We start from the raw sequence: 16430 nt of genomic DNA on the forward strand, positions 1-16430 counted from the left end.
CACAGCTTCTCTGACGTCAGACTTGTCTTTTCTTGCATATGGAAGCAAATACTCAAATGGCAAGAATTTGTCAACTCAATTATTTGCCTATCCCTTAAATAAAGTAAAATACACAAGTTCTCCAGAACAACTGGAAAGAGGCTGATTTGAAGGAAAATGGCAGGAAAGATTCTGTGAACAGCAGTAGATCTTTTATGAAGCACAAGTGTAAACGCAGATAGTGACAATTCAATCCTCTACAAAGATAGAAGGTAGAAAGGAGGATGCATTGCTCCAAAGTCATCCTGTAACTTGAGGGAAAGGAGGAAAACAATGACTCTCATTGTGATGAACACAGAATGGTGAAATGGCAGGAAATGACAACCGAGTTTGACAAATGGTCCAGCATGGAGATGAATTCATCCCAAGGGGAGAAGCCAGGCAGCCCAACAGGACACTTTCAGAAAACGGCTGTGTTTGAGTAATTAAAAGTTATTACTGAAACACACACAGTTACAACCTGGCACAAGGGCTAGGATTTAAGTACCACATCAAATACATTTCCCCTTTACTACCATCACCCAAAGCAAGTGTGAGAAACCTAAAGCCATGCCACACAGCCCTTAACATCACCTCCTACAAACCACAGCAGAATGTGGCACACCAGGAATACCTGAAAGCCCTGCTTTGCTACCAGAAAGCACAATATTCCCCAAGCAAAAGAGTAGTGATGAAAATATGAGACAACTGTCTGGATTTTCAGAGATACCAGCTTCAAATACCACATAATTTGAGCTGCAAATGCTTTACATCTGACAGGCCTACTGCTCCCACCAGCAGAGAGCATAAGTCTGCCTATGAAAGGCTAGAAGCCTTTCTCCAAATTACTTGCAAGGACCAATTTGCACAGCCAGAATAATTTCAAAATAAAGTAATTAATCTGAATTGGGGGGAGGGGGGGAAGGAAAGAAACAAAAACCAAAATCCCTTCCCCCAGTAATTTCCACTTTGCTGTATTTATTACATGGCTACAAATTAATACATCACCTGCACCAGCTATCACAAGGCTGTCTCAGAACTTGCTCTAATAAACAGCTGCCAGTAGTGGAGGAAATATGTAAACATCTCTCTTGTTTCTCTGTGCCATTGTGTCAGCTATTCTACATGCCTTTGAAGGTGCTCCAAAATCAGCATGGCTCTGCTTTTCCCTTTTTCTCCTTTTGGGAGGAGGAAAAAGCAGGGAAGGAAAGACAGGCTGGCAACAGAGGGCTAACTCTGTGCTTGCTGTGCTCTTGATAGTGAGGCTCAGTGTGTTCAAATTCAGTTTACACAGGCTCTTCTGTAAGGACAAAAGAAACCACTGCTGGTGGTTAAAAATGCAAAAGGTTTTGATTGCAATTGCTTGACAATCAGCCAAAGATATGACTAGGGGGAAAAACACAGCAAGGCAGCTATGACCAGAATGGAAGAAACAAGGAAAAACACATGGCTCGACTTCAGAGCAGAAAATTGACTTAGGCTTTGCATAAACGACAGCATACCTCCAAGCCTGCCTTATCCACAGTCTGCCTGGAATGGGAACACGTAGGCTAGAAGCAGAGCCTATTAAAAGGCATAATGTTTCTAAACGGCATCTGTTACGTCCTAATAAGCATTACTTAAAGGACACAGGCCTTAAAATTGCTACCAAACGTGCATTTATCTGAAACTGCTGCAAGGCAATCCTTACCACAGTGTCACATGACACCACTGGAATCTGAATAATAGAAAATGTTTTTATTTAGTTTGGCTTGAAATCATTATGCAGGAAAAATATGGAGGCACTTTCTGAGATTTTGAAACTGTGCAACTTCACAGGAATGAAACACCAGCAAGAATTACATCAGCAGAGCCATTTGCCATCTGTTGTCAGTAATACTATAAAGCCCAGCCACCAGACAGCAGTTTCAAAGGTTACAAACACAACGTTTTTAAGCATCCACAGACCTCTGGGTAACTGAGCAGGACACAGTTTCCTTCAGAGATATGTGCAACCTGAGGGTCTGCCAATCATTCTGCAAAGACAACATGCCAGAGCTGGGAATTGCCAGGCGAGGCGTTTGGAAGTCTCTCAGTATGCAACCTTTACACAATGTGGCAAATACATACCAGCCTCATCACGTAGGTTCCCATAACGCACTCGCAGCCATAATGCCTGCACACCTCCCACTTGCAAATTGAAACCGGCCAGACTTTCTCCTGTGCTGTTTGTTTTCCCAAACTTTCCCTCAAGGGAAGGAGTGTGTTCACTGAAATGCTGCTATGGAAAGGGACTCTGGTTTGTTTGCTGGGTTTGGACAGTAATTTTCCTTTGAGGGAAGTATTTAGGATTTTGTTTCCTGATTTCTTTTCTTTCTAGACCGTAACTACATATTTATGTTAAAGACAGCAAGGTTTCAACAACTTGCCTTGGCCGTGGCAATGTTGTGGCAGCCCTTACCTCTTATGTACACACAGTCTGAGTCAAATTCTACCTGTTCCACACATGAGATTTTAGTTCCACTGTAGGAGTCTGGTTGTTAATCAGTCTCACCTTAGAGGTCTGAGAAGCTTTTTTAGCTGCAGAGGCCACATTCCTGCCAGTGTCTATACACTACCTGAATTTTGTGTTTCCACCTTCCAGGCTGTTGACCTCCTTCCTATAAACAGATTAACACGGATTTCGTGGAGGGCAGGGAGATTTCCATCTTCCTAGAGAGACAGATGGAAATTTAAGGCTTCATTAATGCAATTGCCAAACTAGATATACAGGTTTCTCATCCACTGTTTCTCAGGCTCCAGAGCTGCATATACATGGTTGCTCACTGTTTCTGTTAGGTGGTTAACACATACAAATCTGCCTTTCAAGGTGTTCTATAATCAAAATGAATTTGCAAGAAGGCTGAATTTAAAACAAGTACCTCAAGTTCTAGGTCAACAGCTGCTTCTCAACAGTGAGGTTTGCCTGGGACCTGTAAAGGGGCTTAGAAACCTGGAAGTGTAAACATTCTTTCCCTGTGAAAAACAGTTACAGGAAAAGCAATCAAGACTGAGTTGTAGCATCTCAATTACAGCACAACATGAACTGAACAGCAGTATTTGCACAAGAGCTAATGGCTGACTCTATGTGCTCTTAAAGTGTACTGCATATTCAACTTGCCTATTGACAACTGCTCCATAATGATTACAAACATAGACCTATGCAATTACATAACTACACCAAAACTCAGCTGTCCCAAAAGAGGAAGGGGATGGAAGAACAACTATTCTAAACATTCAGTCTGAGGGTGATGAAAAAGGGAAAAATGTAGACATTAATCAAACTGCCCAACACTACAATGCTTCCTTGGACATGAAAACCAAGTTCTATTCATCTAGAGGTATTTTATTTCAGAGAATCAGTAGAACTGAGAGTCTTTCCTCCCTGTCCCCCCCCCCAAAAAAAATTGCATTATTACAAATGTCTGACTTCCACAAGTGGTTGATAGGAGGGGAAAAATAGAGCAATCTGACTGCAGTGCATTTAGCCATGAGCAGCTAGAGGAACTAATGAACAACATCATTATTTTACTGAAGGGGATGAAGTAGGTGCTTTAGATAAATGGCAGCAACTTAAAATGTGTTTCAGAAGATAAATTCACTTTCTCTCCATTTACCTGCTAGCGTGACAAATTAAGAAAGAAGAGTATAAAAACAGAGCAGGAGGGAAAGCAGTGCAAAAGCTAACTGAGGTGATGCAATGGGCCCTTATCCAAACAAGTGCATGAACTGAGATTGTTGGAAGTCCTCCTAGCCAAACACAAACCCAGAACACTGCACATGCCAGACTCCTCTGGAAATCCATGGTGGAGCATGTACAGAAGATCCACCTGTGTTAAAATCACGTCCCTTACCAAGCACTGGGAGCTTGGCCATTTGGAACTGACACAATGTCTGTTCATTTCAAAGCACTGTAAGTCCACCAGGTACTGAAGGGCTGAGTTCTGCTGGGCAGAGCAGCTCTTCACCCCCTACAAGAAACACGAGCAAATCAACTCCTGCTGACAGGAGACAAAGGGGAGAGTGGCTTTTTCACAAAGAAGTTCATCCTCTGTGTCCATGTGCTTCTTGTTCTAGTCACCTCGACAATACCAAAGAAAAGCTTTAATGAATACTTTAAAAAGGACGGGTACTATATGTATAGAGTAATATATTTGTGTACTATACTTTGCACACTACTCTGCAGTATACAAAGCCTTTTACATCTCAACACCAAATCAGTCCAACTATTTTTGTGTGGTCAAGAACCAACGTGTTTACTGCTCTTTTTGTCCCTGCAAAGCCCTGCTGTTTTGTTAAAGCCTGGTTTTTGTTCAGTTTGGGTAAACAACTGCCGATGGTGCCTTTGAAAATGAGTGTTTTTATGCAGTGTTCCCAATGCTCCTTAATGGCTGAGTACTTGAGATCTACAGGTGGTTCTGATCCACCAGTGCTGAGACCCCAAACACACACTGCAACCAGGAGCTCGGGGATCATCCTCTCCCCAGCATCACCTGCCGAACAGCAGCGTGCAGGACCCACCAGGCCGGCTCTCTCTGGGCAGGCTTGGACCAGCCGAACACCTGGAAAAGTCACCTGGACACTGGGAAAGGGGAAAATAAACCCTGCGGCACCTGCTGTCGGTGACCCTGCGCGCAGGGCTCGGGCTGTCCGCCTCCCCCAGGCGCTGCCGGGAGCGCGGCCGTGAGGGGCCCGGCCCCAGCGGAGCACGGCCGCAGGCGACCGGGCAGAGCTTCCCTGGACAGCCCCGAGTGTTTCGCGGCGTCTCGGCTGCCCGTGGCCTCCCCGAGCCGCCTCCTCCCTCTTACCCGCGGCGGCTCTTCCTCCTCCCTCGGCCGCCATCACTTCCTGCGGGGCGGCGCGGGCAGCCCTGAGGGCGGGCCGGGGCCGGGATGGGGCTGAGGGGGCAGAGGAGGGAGGAAGGCGGGGAGCAGCGGGGCCGTGCCGGGCCCGGGCTGGGGTGAGGGGGCAGAGGAAGGTGAGGAGCAGCGGGGCTGTGCCCGTAAAGGCGAGGGGAGGCTGGCGAGGCCGGCTGTGGGCTCGGGCAGTGCCCACAGGCTCAGGGAATGCCCTCAGCCATCGAAGCACGGCCTTGGGAGAGGGCCGGCCCACGCTGCGTCTGAACTCACGAAACTCCGACAAAAATCTCAAATTATTTCTTTTAAAGGCACAGAATGACAAGCCATAAACCTAGCGCCAGTTTGTGTTAACGCAGGTGGCGTGAGGCAGAAGGATTAGGAGGGGAAATTAACTGGGTTGCTTGTGCCCTGCTAAGTCCCTTCTCCCTACTATAAACAAAAAATTAAATTTAAAATCCTGTCCATATACAGCTATTAATTTTGCTGATTCTGCAAGAAGACCAAAACTGATATAACAGCCACTCAGCAGCTTGGCTATATTCAACTCATATTCAGTTGCAATTTTCCCCATATAAATAGATATATACCAATGGATTCAATTGCTGAAGAACTAAAATAAATAATCAAACAACATAAAATGCGTGACAATTTCTATCCAAAATCAAACCTGCACAGCTTGCCCAGAGAATCTGTGGCTGCCCCATCCTTGGAAGTGTTCAGGGCCAGTTTGGATGGGGTTTGGAGCACCTGGGAGACTGTAAGGTGTTTCTGCCAAAAAAACCCTGAGTGAAACTACCATTATATTTTTTAATTTACCATTTCTATGGATTTTGTTGTAGAAGAGGCCTCTTTCCACAGGGAACAGTGATCTTTACAACGTTTCTGTCCTCTCTTTTTGTGACACCGCTTTCTATCTACATGAAGACCAGCTTCAGTCTTTCCTGAGGACCATTTATTTTTATTAGTACAGAAAAAAAATATGGAGTTTTAGATCCTGAAATTTCTATTTAAAGTCCCATTATAGTTTAGTGTTAAATAGCATAACAGCTTGAGTTCTCCCTCCTCTCATTAAGTGTTGAACAGCTGAGATAAAAATTGAAATATATTAAACACTTCCACTTCACAGTTTAAAACACTGGTCAGTGCCTGCCACTAACAAGAAATAAAAGAAATATATATAAGTAATAATAAAAGAGATAAAAATTAAAGAGCTGTTTCTAAATGAAGGGCCATATTCTGTTCTTGCCATCTACTAAAAAGCTACTCAAGCAATGTGCTGCCAGCTCTGTGGTGTGGTCAGAATGCATTTGCAGAAAATATATTTTTCTCTTACTCAGCAGCAGTTCAAACAATTTTTGAAAGTATCAGACAAATGTGCAGAAAAATATTCAAGGTGATAACCAGGATTTTCATAGTTGAGTTGCTTCCATTTCTTCTCTACCTCAAGATGAGTGCCGTGCCAATCACATCTGTGTGTAGCAAGAAGAAAAACAACCAGTGTTTAGCTGAGTCAGCTGTGTCTGTGACTTGCCTTCAAATAGCAAGGGCTTGGGTTCTTAATTATGGATGGGGAGATTAATTTGCACAGAACTCAAACATCCAGTGACCCTCAAATCCATTGTTTTGGGCACAGATACCCATGGGAGTGCTAATATTAAAGCTCCAATCATACTTTAACAAAAACTTCAAGGGTGGCTTCAACTTCAGCTGAAGAAATGTTAGAGGAAAGAAAAGGTTTTATTTAATCTCTGAATGATTTCTGAGTAAGGCCTAATTCAAATCTCTTAATTAATTTTTAACTGTGTGGCACAGCTGCAATAAGTGCATTATTCCTCCAAGTATACTACCATGCACACAAAGCTTGGGAACATGAGCAACCAATTAAATCAGTGCAAAAATTAATTTCAGTGGTCTCTGTCAAATTCTGGTTTACTTAAACCACTAGCATTCCTCCCACACTTGCACAAGCATTTGCCAACACTGAATCAGAATCAGGTCTCAGAATCTTTACTTCCAATTCAACAAACATCTGCTTAAGAAAAGGGACTAACTTAACTATTCAAGACAATACTTCTCCCCCCCTACAAATTTCTATCAGCTCCTTCATAAAGGCTTAGTGAATTAATCTTTGCTACTCTGTATTTCTTTTCTACTCCCTTTTCCCAGCTGTAAAAACTTTAAAAACTAGTACTACATTCCAAAAAGATCGTATCAGTTGTTACAAAGTGCATGGAGCTAATAGACTTACATCTCCCCTCTGGAAGAATATCTCATGAAATACCTAATATTTTACAGCATTGAAGCAATACCCTTCATATATATATGTATAAAGCAGCTCTCATGTCCCAAAGAAAATAGAAATTCTCACTCTGGAAATTAATTAAGACTTTAAATCTTGCCTTATTCCTTGCAAATTCTTTGTTCATTAGACCACCCTGTACTTAGATTTTTTTTCTAAAAAGAACCAGCACAAATCAAAAACAACTATGAGAAGGCTAGTATGTCACTGCCCTATTCAGAATCATAGGAAGTGTTTAAATAACTGGTCAAACATAAAAATTAATGGATAAAAATCTTTTACATAGGAGTATGAAGGACTGTAGGATTTTAAAAGTAATTCAGTGCTGCCAGTGGCAGATTCTGCCTTATTTAAAGCTATTTTCTGTATTGGAAGCTCCTTTAGCGCTAGCAGCCAGCAAAAGTTAATTCTGCTAGTTGTGTTAGTCAGGGGAAGAAATGGATGGTGGAATCAGAGTCTTTTAAATAGAGAGAATCCACACATCTTTTTGTGTCTCAGCACAGGACAATTTAAATGACAGACACAGGTCATGGCTCCAAACCTCATTCAGCTACCACCCAAGCCAAGGGATTTCATGAGGGATTTTTCTTTTTTTCCCCTAAGGTCTCACAATTACCAGCTCTCTTGAGATAATATAGTGGCTTTCTATTATTAGCTTATTTCTCCCCTCCCTCTCTCTCTCTCTCTCTCTCTCTCTCCCTCTCTCTCCCTCTCTCCCTCTCCCTCTCTCTCTCACACACACACACACACACACTTCCTACTCAAAACAAGACCCAGTGAAACCCTCTGCCCACATAGTTATAATTCCCAAGAGAACTTGCATATGCTTTTGTTTTGGGCAGTGACAATGTGCATATGTTTTGATTTCAGCCCCCCCCCCATTGACTCTCAGGCTCCACTTTAATGAAGACAGACCAGCTATTAAACTCACCAGTTTCAGCAAGCTTTAACCCAGCTTCCAGAGTTCCTCTGACCTTGCAAGTTGGAGTGAGATTTTCTAACATGCTGCCTGTTAAAGGGTATTACCGAGTAAATGTTTTGGGTTAGCAAATACACACATTTTCCTGTTGGTGTTTGGTTTGAAAAGTGTACAGTTCTTGGACTCTTTCATAACAAGCCTGAGATAAAGATCAAGAGTAGTAAATCAGATAAGTGCTGTGAAGAGGAACAGCAAAGTTATCCCTGAGCTTAAGTTAGTAAGAAGAAGTCCAAGAACAGTGGAATGGACAGATAATCTTTTGTAGTTGTCATTCCTCACCATTAAAGTGAGTTACAACTGCTAAAAACAGAATACCCACAGAGATATAATCAAACTGATTCAATTAATTTTCTTGTTTACTTGCACATAAACAAGTGATGAAAAATCACTTGCTGGATATTTTGCAGGAAATTTCTTAAGCTTTTTCTCTTCCTAAATACTCCATGCCTGGGAGAGAAAAGAGTTTGGGGCAGTCTCAGTCAGTCAGACTTCTATCTTTAATAGAGACGTAATCATTTTTGCTTTAAAAGTTACATGAGTCACAAATCATCCCTGTCATGTGAAGCCAGACTCACCACAGCTGGAAGAAAAAAGGTGTCCCAAATGAAGTTTGCCACAGATACCTGAATTATAATACTCTTTGGAACTGAAAGACAAGAAAATTCCACCTTCTGGAGCACAGATATCATGGATTCAAATTCCAACACTGTGGTGGTGACTGGTAAGATTTTTATTTCATTCTTTGAGCCAGAGATGGTATGCACGCATGCTTGATCTTTGTCATAAACAGTTTCCTGGAGGGAAAAAGAGTAGCAAATGGTCATACTAACATTTCCAAATGGAAAATAACTTGCTGTGCCTTCCTAAGATAAATCAGATGCATGTCAGAGGAAACAGACTGCAGTCTGCCCTCTCTACTGCCATCCAGTTGGGTTTGTTGTTCATTCTCTCCATGTTTTAATCTTTGTTGACATTCTCTCTGATCCAAACCACATAGCTCAAGGCAGTGCAGGCTACTATTAGATAAAGCTTACCCAAAAGAAGCTCTGAAGCAAGAAAACCAGGTTGCATCACAATGTCATACAGTCAGTGTCCAGAATTAGAGCAGCACATGGCAACTTTCAGGGCTCAGTTTCATGGCAAGGTAAGGGAGTTTTAAACAGGAGATGCTGCCTCATCACTGCTAAACTAAACCATCCCATTTAAATATACCAAAGGAACATGCCTGAACATGCAGCACAAGGGACCAAATTTGGAGTTTCTCTTGTTGGCTCCAACTAGTGCAGCATCACAGAGGCAGAACCAGCAGCTCAGAGAGTGCTGAGCTTTAAAAGGTTAAAGCTCCTAAGGAATGCTGCTGCTTGCTGTTCCTCTTGTTGCCACTGGCTCATCTAAGGGCAATCATTACACATATCTTGACATGTGAGTTGCTGGATAATTTTCCACTGCAGGTCATCTGAGGATATAGGAATGAGGGTGAAGCTACATCAAAGAGATTTGCATCTTGCTGTTTTCAATTAAACACTCTTCTTTTTTTTTTTGTTTTTTGTTTTTTGTTTAATAGCTGCAAGATGGGCAGAACTAGTCTGGCTTGCTCCAGCCATAACTGCAGATGAGCTGGATGGGAGTGCAGGAGAGGGCAAGAGGTATTTGCTAACCTCCTAAAGGGCTGACAGTCTGGTTCTCTCCTATGATATTTATGGCACATACCCTTGTTGGGAACACTTCTTAGCACCCTGTTAGTTTTTTCCTCCCTTTAGATCACCATTTATGTCCCGAAATCTCCTTGGTCAAAAAGCTTTAGACTAGTTAAGACACACGTGCATCTTTAATCTACTACAGAGATTATCACAGCATGTCTCTGTCACATTTTCACCTGCTCAGAATATAAACCTGCTGGCAGGGAGCCCAGTTTATTATATGGAGCCCAGTAACATTCACTCAGTTACCTCTCCACATTGCTGCAGGTATTGCAGTACAACTCTTGTACATTTAGTTATTTTTCATAGCAATTTTATCCTAAGGAGTAGTTTCTAACAATGACACAAGTGTTTCATTGTGAGCTACTTAATAACTTTAATAAAATTCTGCAGTTCTGCACACACAGGTACAGAAACTTGTACAACTACAGCTCCAAAATGGAGCAGGTGCCACCCGAATTTTGCCCTCAAAGCAGAGTGAGAATAATGGGGTTTTATGTTTCCTGGAAATATGAAATGAGCACCATTTTCTTTGTTCCCTCACCACAGGAGAAACTCAAACCTGGAGAAAATATTGTCAAAAATATAAGCTTTTCATAACATTAAAGAGAAAAGATGGAGCAGTTTTGAAATAAATATTAACAAATTAAGAAATGCTTAAAGTCTAGCACTAATTAAGCTGTCACAAGCCTGCATTTAGGCTTAATTGTCTCTACATACAAGTTGCTTTCACTGTGCAAAATGGCAATCATCTGCTGTCAAGTATTTACTTGTCCATTTAAGGATTTTAAATATTTAGGAGGTATAGCATTAAAACCATTTCACAAACTCATTTTCCTGACACACAGTATCTAGGACTTAGCAACACTCTGGATTGAGACCATTACCTGAGATTAATAAAGATAGTGGGAGTTTTCCTTCAAACTTTTTAATGACAAAATGCCCATCTGCTCAAAATTAGGTCTTTTCCCTTTTTATTAAAAAAATTAAAAAAAAAAAAGATGTATAACATTGAATGTAATACTGTGGAATCAAAGTGTTCTTTCCCCTTTTCTCCTCTCTTTTCCTGGGGGAAAAAGTGAAGACATTCTTCCCAGCATCACAAAAAAGCACATTTTCCCAGGTAGAAAACTGTAAGTTTTCATTACTTGCTATTAAAATAAATCATAGATTAAATAAATTTTACTCTTTCAAACATTTTCATTAAATATGCATGTCTTCATCTTCATGAGCTTTAACAATAGAATGATACATTAACTGTGACCTGGGAGTATTTAATAGCATAACTTTTAGAAGTGGTATTTCTATGGATGATGACCCTTCCCCAAAATCATCATTTACATGATCTGTCCTATTGGAGGTACATTTATCCAGCTCCAGTTAAGGCTCTCTCATAAGAAAGGCTTGACATGAATAATGATTGCAGAATTAGTTCTTTTATCAGTGAATATACAAATTGAAAATACTATTCCCTTAAGTGTTACTAAAGCTAAATCCTATCTAAAAAACTCAACCTCCATAACCAAAAATAGGAAGATAAAGATCAAATATGTGTGTGCACACATCAGCACCTAATCTGCAATTGTAGAGTAAGCACAGGTTAAAACCACCTTTCTTTCTTTTCAGGTTTTGGTCCCTTCAGACAATACCTGATTAATTCTAGCTGGGAAGCAGTGAAGGTAGGCATAAAAAAAAAAAAAAAAAAAAAAAAAAAAAAAAAAAAAAAGAAGGGAGGGAGGCATTTTATTATTTAGACATCCCAACACAAACTGGTTTTAGGCTTTCCATTCCCTTTTCATATTCATTAAACAGAATTGTGCCTCATGGAGCAGACACCCAACATGGAACAAGGATAATGCAGTGAAATATTATTTTGCTTACATTATTTTTGGTGCCATTTAGGCACTTTAAAATATTATCCTTTATTTAAAAAATTTGTTTGTGCTCATGGTGACTTCTCTACAACTATTGCATGTGCCACAGGTTATGTCTGTCTGCAGTAAACCATCATCTCTCCTACCACAGTTCATTTTATCCTATCTGTGTGAGGTGATTTGCTTCTTACACAAGTGTAGCCTATTGAGTTCTCACTGCCTGCTTCAGGAACACAGAACCTAAACTGTGCCAGCTCTGATTGCGAGTTCATATTTCAGCTTTGGCTTCCACTTTCAAATGACAGTGAATTCTACAGTTAGATTGAAAACAAGGTCATTCAGAGGGGTTTTTTCCTTCATACACCTTGACTGGCAGTAACAAGTCTCAGATGCAGTCTTGAAAATTCCTGATGTTTCCTAAATCTGTATAGTAGAACAAATTTAGCTGGGGGATACAAAGGCATGGTTTGGATACCTGGCTTTCAGCATCAGCTGATTCATTCTCCCTGTCACAGACAGCAGCCTTTCCTGGAGTTCAGTTACCCTCATAAGGCACCTATGAACAGAGTTATTGTGAGAGGAACTTCCACATAAGTTTTTAGCAATCCTAAGGTAGAAAGGAGGTTACACAATGAAATCTGAAACTAGTGGGGGAACAGACAAAGTAGTAAAATTGAATTGGAGCATTGGTCCAAAATATACAAGAAATGACAGATAATATTGGTAAAATGTAAAGTAGGACAAGTAAAACAAACCAAGGGGGCTGTGTTCTATTATGAAGACTGAAACAAGTCCAAACATTTTTTAATGCTTTTGGACACTGAAATGAGAAGGTCAGCTATAGGAAAGTATTAGTAGTGACAGAAGGGTGATGGCTCTATGGGACCAAAACCATAGTACAAATTTTGGTGACAGCTACTGAATATCTGTTTTGAAAATGAAGTGCACTCAAGCCAAGATGATTGAAAAACAAAGAGCCAGTATGTTTTCCCAAAGACCAAAGCTATAGTAATTCCACCAAAACATATTCTATTCTAGCTTTGTTGGGCCAAGAATGCTGAGTGCAGCTTGGTGTTTGGTAGAATAAATCTATTGCCCCTTCCAAGTCAGGAGGGCTGTTATCCCTGTAGGCTAACAAGAAACAAAAATACTTCTGTGATACCTTTCCACACCCCAGTCATGACAGGAGACCCATAAATTATCTTAACTCCAACTTGACATGTGCCCTAAACCTCAAATATTTGTCAGTTGAGTGTTCTTGCTCATTATTTCCTGATTCCTATTGGTTCTAATTTTGGGTGCAAGATCATCCTCTTCTGCCTGAAAATAGAGAATATTCTTTATCTGCAAGCAATACAGCCTGGAGCAAGGACGCACCGGTGGGATGAGTTTTCTGTAACAATGCCATGAGCTGGCCATGCCAGGGAGTTACATAACAAGGGCCACAGCATTCCCAGCAAAACAGATGTCAGTCCTTGTGCATGGAGGAAAACAAATCCATTTCCCTCTGATGTGGCACCCTCTATGTAGAATTAATTTGTATTCAGGCTGGGGATGCTGCTTTGGTTTCCTACTCCCTGGCAAAGGGGGTTAATTCAGGCAATTCAGAGAAATTAGCTGCAGATCTGGAAGCACTTTGAATTTCGATAGGCTCCTCCACACTAAATAGCAATCTCGTAGTATTGTTCCATTGGCCTCATTCATGGGAGTAGCCCTATGATCTTCAGGAAGCTTATGCACATATATTAAAGATAGCAAAATTTAGTATTTACATCTGGAAGTAATCCTGTCTTGGCTTGGGGTACCTGCATAGATCACTGGAGTGACATAAAACCCTCCTGCCAAGTCTCTTTGCCGTGAACCACGCAAGTGTGCACTCAGATTCATCCTCAGTAACGTGCTGAGCAGCCAGACCTACTAAATATGACTGGTCAGGCTTAATGCCTTTGTAGCATTACCCAGAACTATCCTAATTATTATCCCAAAATGAAGTAGGTGCTTATCAAAAGCCTGGATAGCACCCTCAGTGATGATGTAATGCTGATACACACAGTCTTAGAAGTTCACATCCCAGAAGGGTCCTCATACCAAAAGCATCTGAAATCCTGTAAAAATACAGTTAACAGTTCCAGTGTCCTAATTCCAAAGCATAGCCTCATTCTCCATGCTCTTGAAATGGATCCTTGGCCAAAGACCCATGGCTGCCCTTCTGTAAGCAATACTTGATCTTACTCACAAACTGTTTCCTTAAGCTCCTCCAGAAGATGCTGCTGATGGGATCAGCTGTGCCCCTGAGCCTCTCTTTTTGCTGTAGGGAGGATCAGAGATTGATCCAAGGAGCACAGCCCATTCCAATAGCTACATCCCTTCTATGGGCACACAGAAAAATATTATTTCTCTTACAAATTAATTATGTACTACTACTGCCTTTTTGGTGAATAAGCCAATTTCCCTTTAAGTCCTCAGGAATACAAAGATAAATGTGAGTAGTACTCTACAAATCTCTATATCTACTGGTTTAAAAAGAGTATTTGTCCTGAATTTCCTCTTTAAGAATATGAAGATATAATTTTCCAAGAAGGTGAGGAATACCCCATTGCTTTTGCATGGACCTAAGTTCTCATGACAGAGACTCTCACACATGGCATCCATTAGCATTGCATTCTTCATCCATGGAGTTTTTGTTCCTCAGCAGGTACCCCTCGAGTATTCAGGGAAAAGGGGATCAAATGGACCCAAAAGCACAGACAAACCTGTCAATTCAAGGTCATGGAGAAAAGCTTCAGAGCTCTTACAGACACCATCACCTGGCCCAGCATGGTTGTCTAGCACTAGAAAGACATCTTTTCTTTTAGAAACCTGTCTCACTAAGTTCTTCATGGTTCTCATAACTTCATTCACCTGAAATACCCTCCTAAAATATGCACGAGAGCTCTGCCAGCAACACTTCTAACTCTGGAAGTGCAGGACAGTCTCACTAAAGGAAAGCCCCACCAGGTATTTACTCTGCATTTGTTGACAAATCAAAGAGTTACCACAATGTGTTAGTGCTGCAGCACCACATGGGACCTTCAGAATCCCAGATCCCCTGATTTATTTATTCCATGCTACAGATTAATGGTCCCACCTAATAACCCTTGATCCAACCCCGTTGCTGTGTCTCCTCCTGCAGAAAGTCCTTTCTGCAGCTTGGCAGTGAAATGACCCATCGGGGCATTCCACCATCAAGGTCAGAGTCCCCAGTTAATAGGGCACAAATGTAAGTTGAGTGACAACATTCATAGCAATTAAACTGTTAGTGCAAAGAACAGGTCACATTTCCAACTGCTTCTGGGAACTATGTCTGCTATCAGGAGATGAGGATCAGATCTCCCAGTAAAATTTTTCATCCTGCCACTGACCATGTGGTCTTTGGAAATCTGTCATTTAATCTGTCTCTCTCCCCTTCTGCTTCAGTTTCATCATCTGAGAAACTAAGACATTGCTATTTAGTGCCTTCATTTCTGTGTTGGAACTTTCTTACATCCCTGAAGTTTTAAGAAGGTTATCTACAGGATTAGAAAATAAACCCCAACTTAAAACAACCAAAACCCCAAACCAAACACATAAACAAAACCCTGCTAACCAGCCACACAGAACACCTCTGTTTGCAATGTACTTGCAGTCTGGCAGGGCCCCCTGAAACCTTCTGGTTTCCTTTCTGCACCAGCACGAGCAGTTCACAAAATTAACACACACAACCACCTTGCCAGCAACCCAAATCAGTGAGAACTCAGGCAAAATCTGTGATGTTTTCCAGAGTTTTCTAGAAGTTCAAGCTATTTCCAACACACAGAGTTTCCAGCACCAACCTGAGCACAGTGCTGTGCAAATTGCTTCTCTTTGGACCAGAACACCAGTGGACCAGGACCATGACCACAACCCACAACAGCTCAAGGTCAGCAGCTGATAATGCTGGATTTCTTCTCCCTTCCAGAAGAACTTCCCAAGAAAGAATCTTCATGTTTTCTTTTGAACCACTTTTCCCATAAAACAATTCTCCAAAACTATTCTCCTCCTTTGAAATTTCCTTTCCTGTTTCAACTACAAAAGACAGGCACTTGTTTACTGAATTCACTCACCAGTGTGAGCTCTGGTTTCCAGGTGCAGTTACCCTCTTCTAACCATCTTCAGTCTCTCACCTTAAATGCAAAATCAGTTCTGGTTAAGGCTGAGACAAGGAACAGCCCTTTATTTTTGCTCCATGTTTACACATCTGGTCTAACGGCGTGTAAGCCCATGGCTGGGGTTAGACACCACAGTAATACACCTTATTGACAACACACTGAAATTGCTTAGGACATAGAGAACCATCTTCCTTTGACACAAATTCTCAGCCATTTGCTATTGGCCAGTTTCAGTTTGGTCCTGCACAAAAATATTTCTCTGTGTTTTTGCCATGACAACTGGTGACAGAGAGCACGAGAGCAGAACAGCATTACAGCTGCCTTTGGGTCTCATGTTCTGCACCAAAGCTGGGGGTAGTCGAGTCCTCTAAGCCTTATAGTTTAAAAGAAAGACTCTCATTACATGTAAAAATTAAAAATGCTTTGGAAAAGAAAATGCTAATTGTGAACCAGCTGGGGTTTTCTTGTGTGGAGGCTCAGGCACAGTACAGCATTCTTCAGCAAGATGATGCAATGG

The 16430-nt window shown here is 41.4% G+C and overlaps 1 protein-coding gene across 1 annotated transcript in view; it reads right to left on the reverse strand.

Annotated features, from left to right (window-relative positions):
• LOC132333471 (protein FAM169B-like) overlaps window positions 1–5108 on the reverse strand; it is a 39786-nt gene extending 34678 nt beyond the window's left edge. The window contains exon 1 of the mRNA XM_059858608.1: window positions 4845–5108. Within this exon, the coding sequence (XP_059714591.1) occupies window positions 4845–4878 (34 nt within the window). The 5' untranslated portion in view covers window positions 4879–5108. The remainder of the gene's footprint in view (window positions 1–4844) is intronic.
• Between the last annotated feature and the right edge of the window lie 11322 nt (window positions 5109–16430).

The sequence above is a fragment of the Haemorhous mexicanus genome, chromosome 13 (assembly GCF_027477595.1).
Source record: "Haemorhous mexicanus isolate bHaeMex1 chromosome 13, bHaeMex1.pri, whole genome shotgun sequence".
In the NCBI taxonomy this organism is placed as follows: domain Eukaryota; kingdom Metazoa; phylum Chordata; class Aves; order Passeriformes; family Fringillidae; genus Haemorhous; species Haemorhous mexicanus.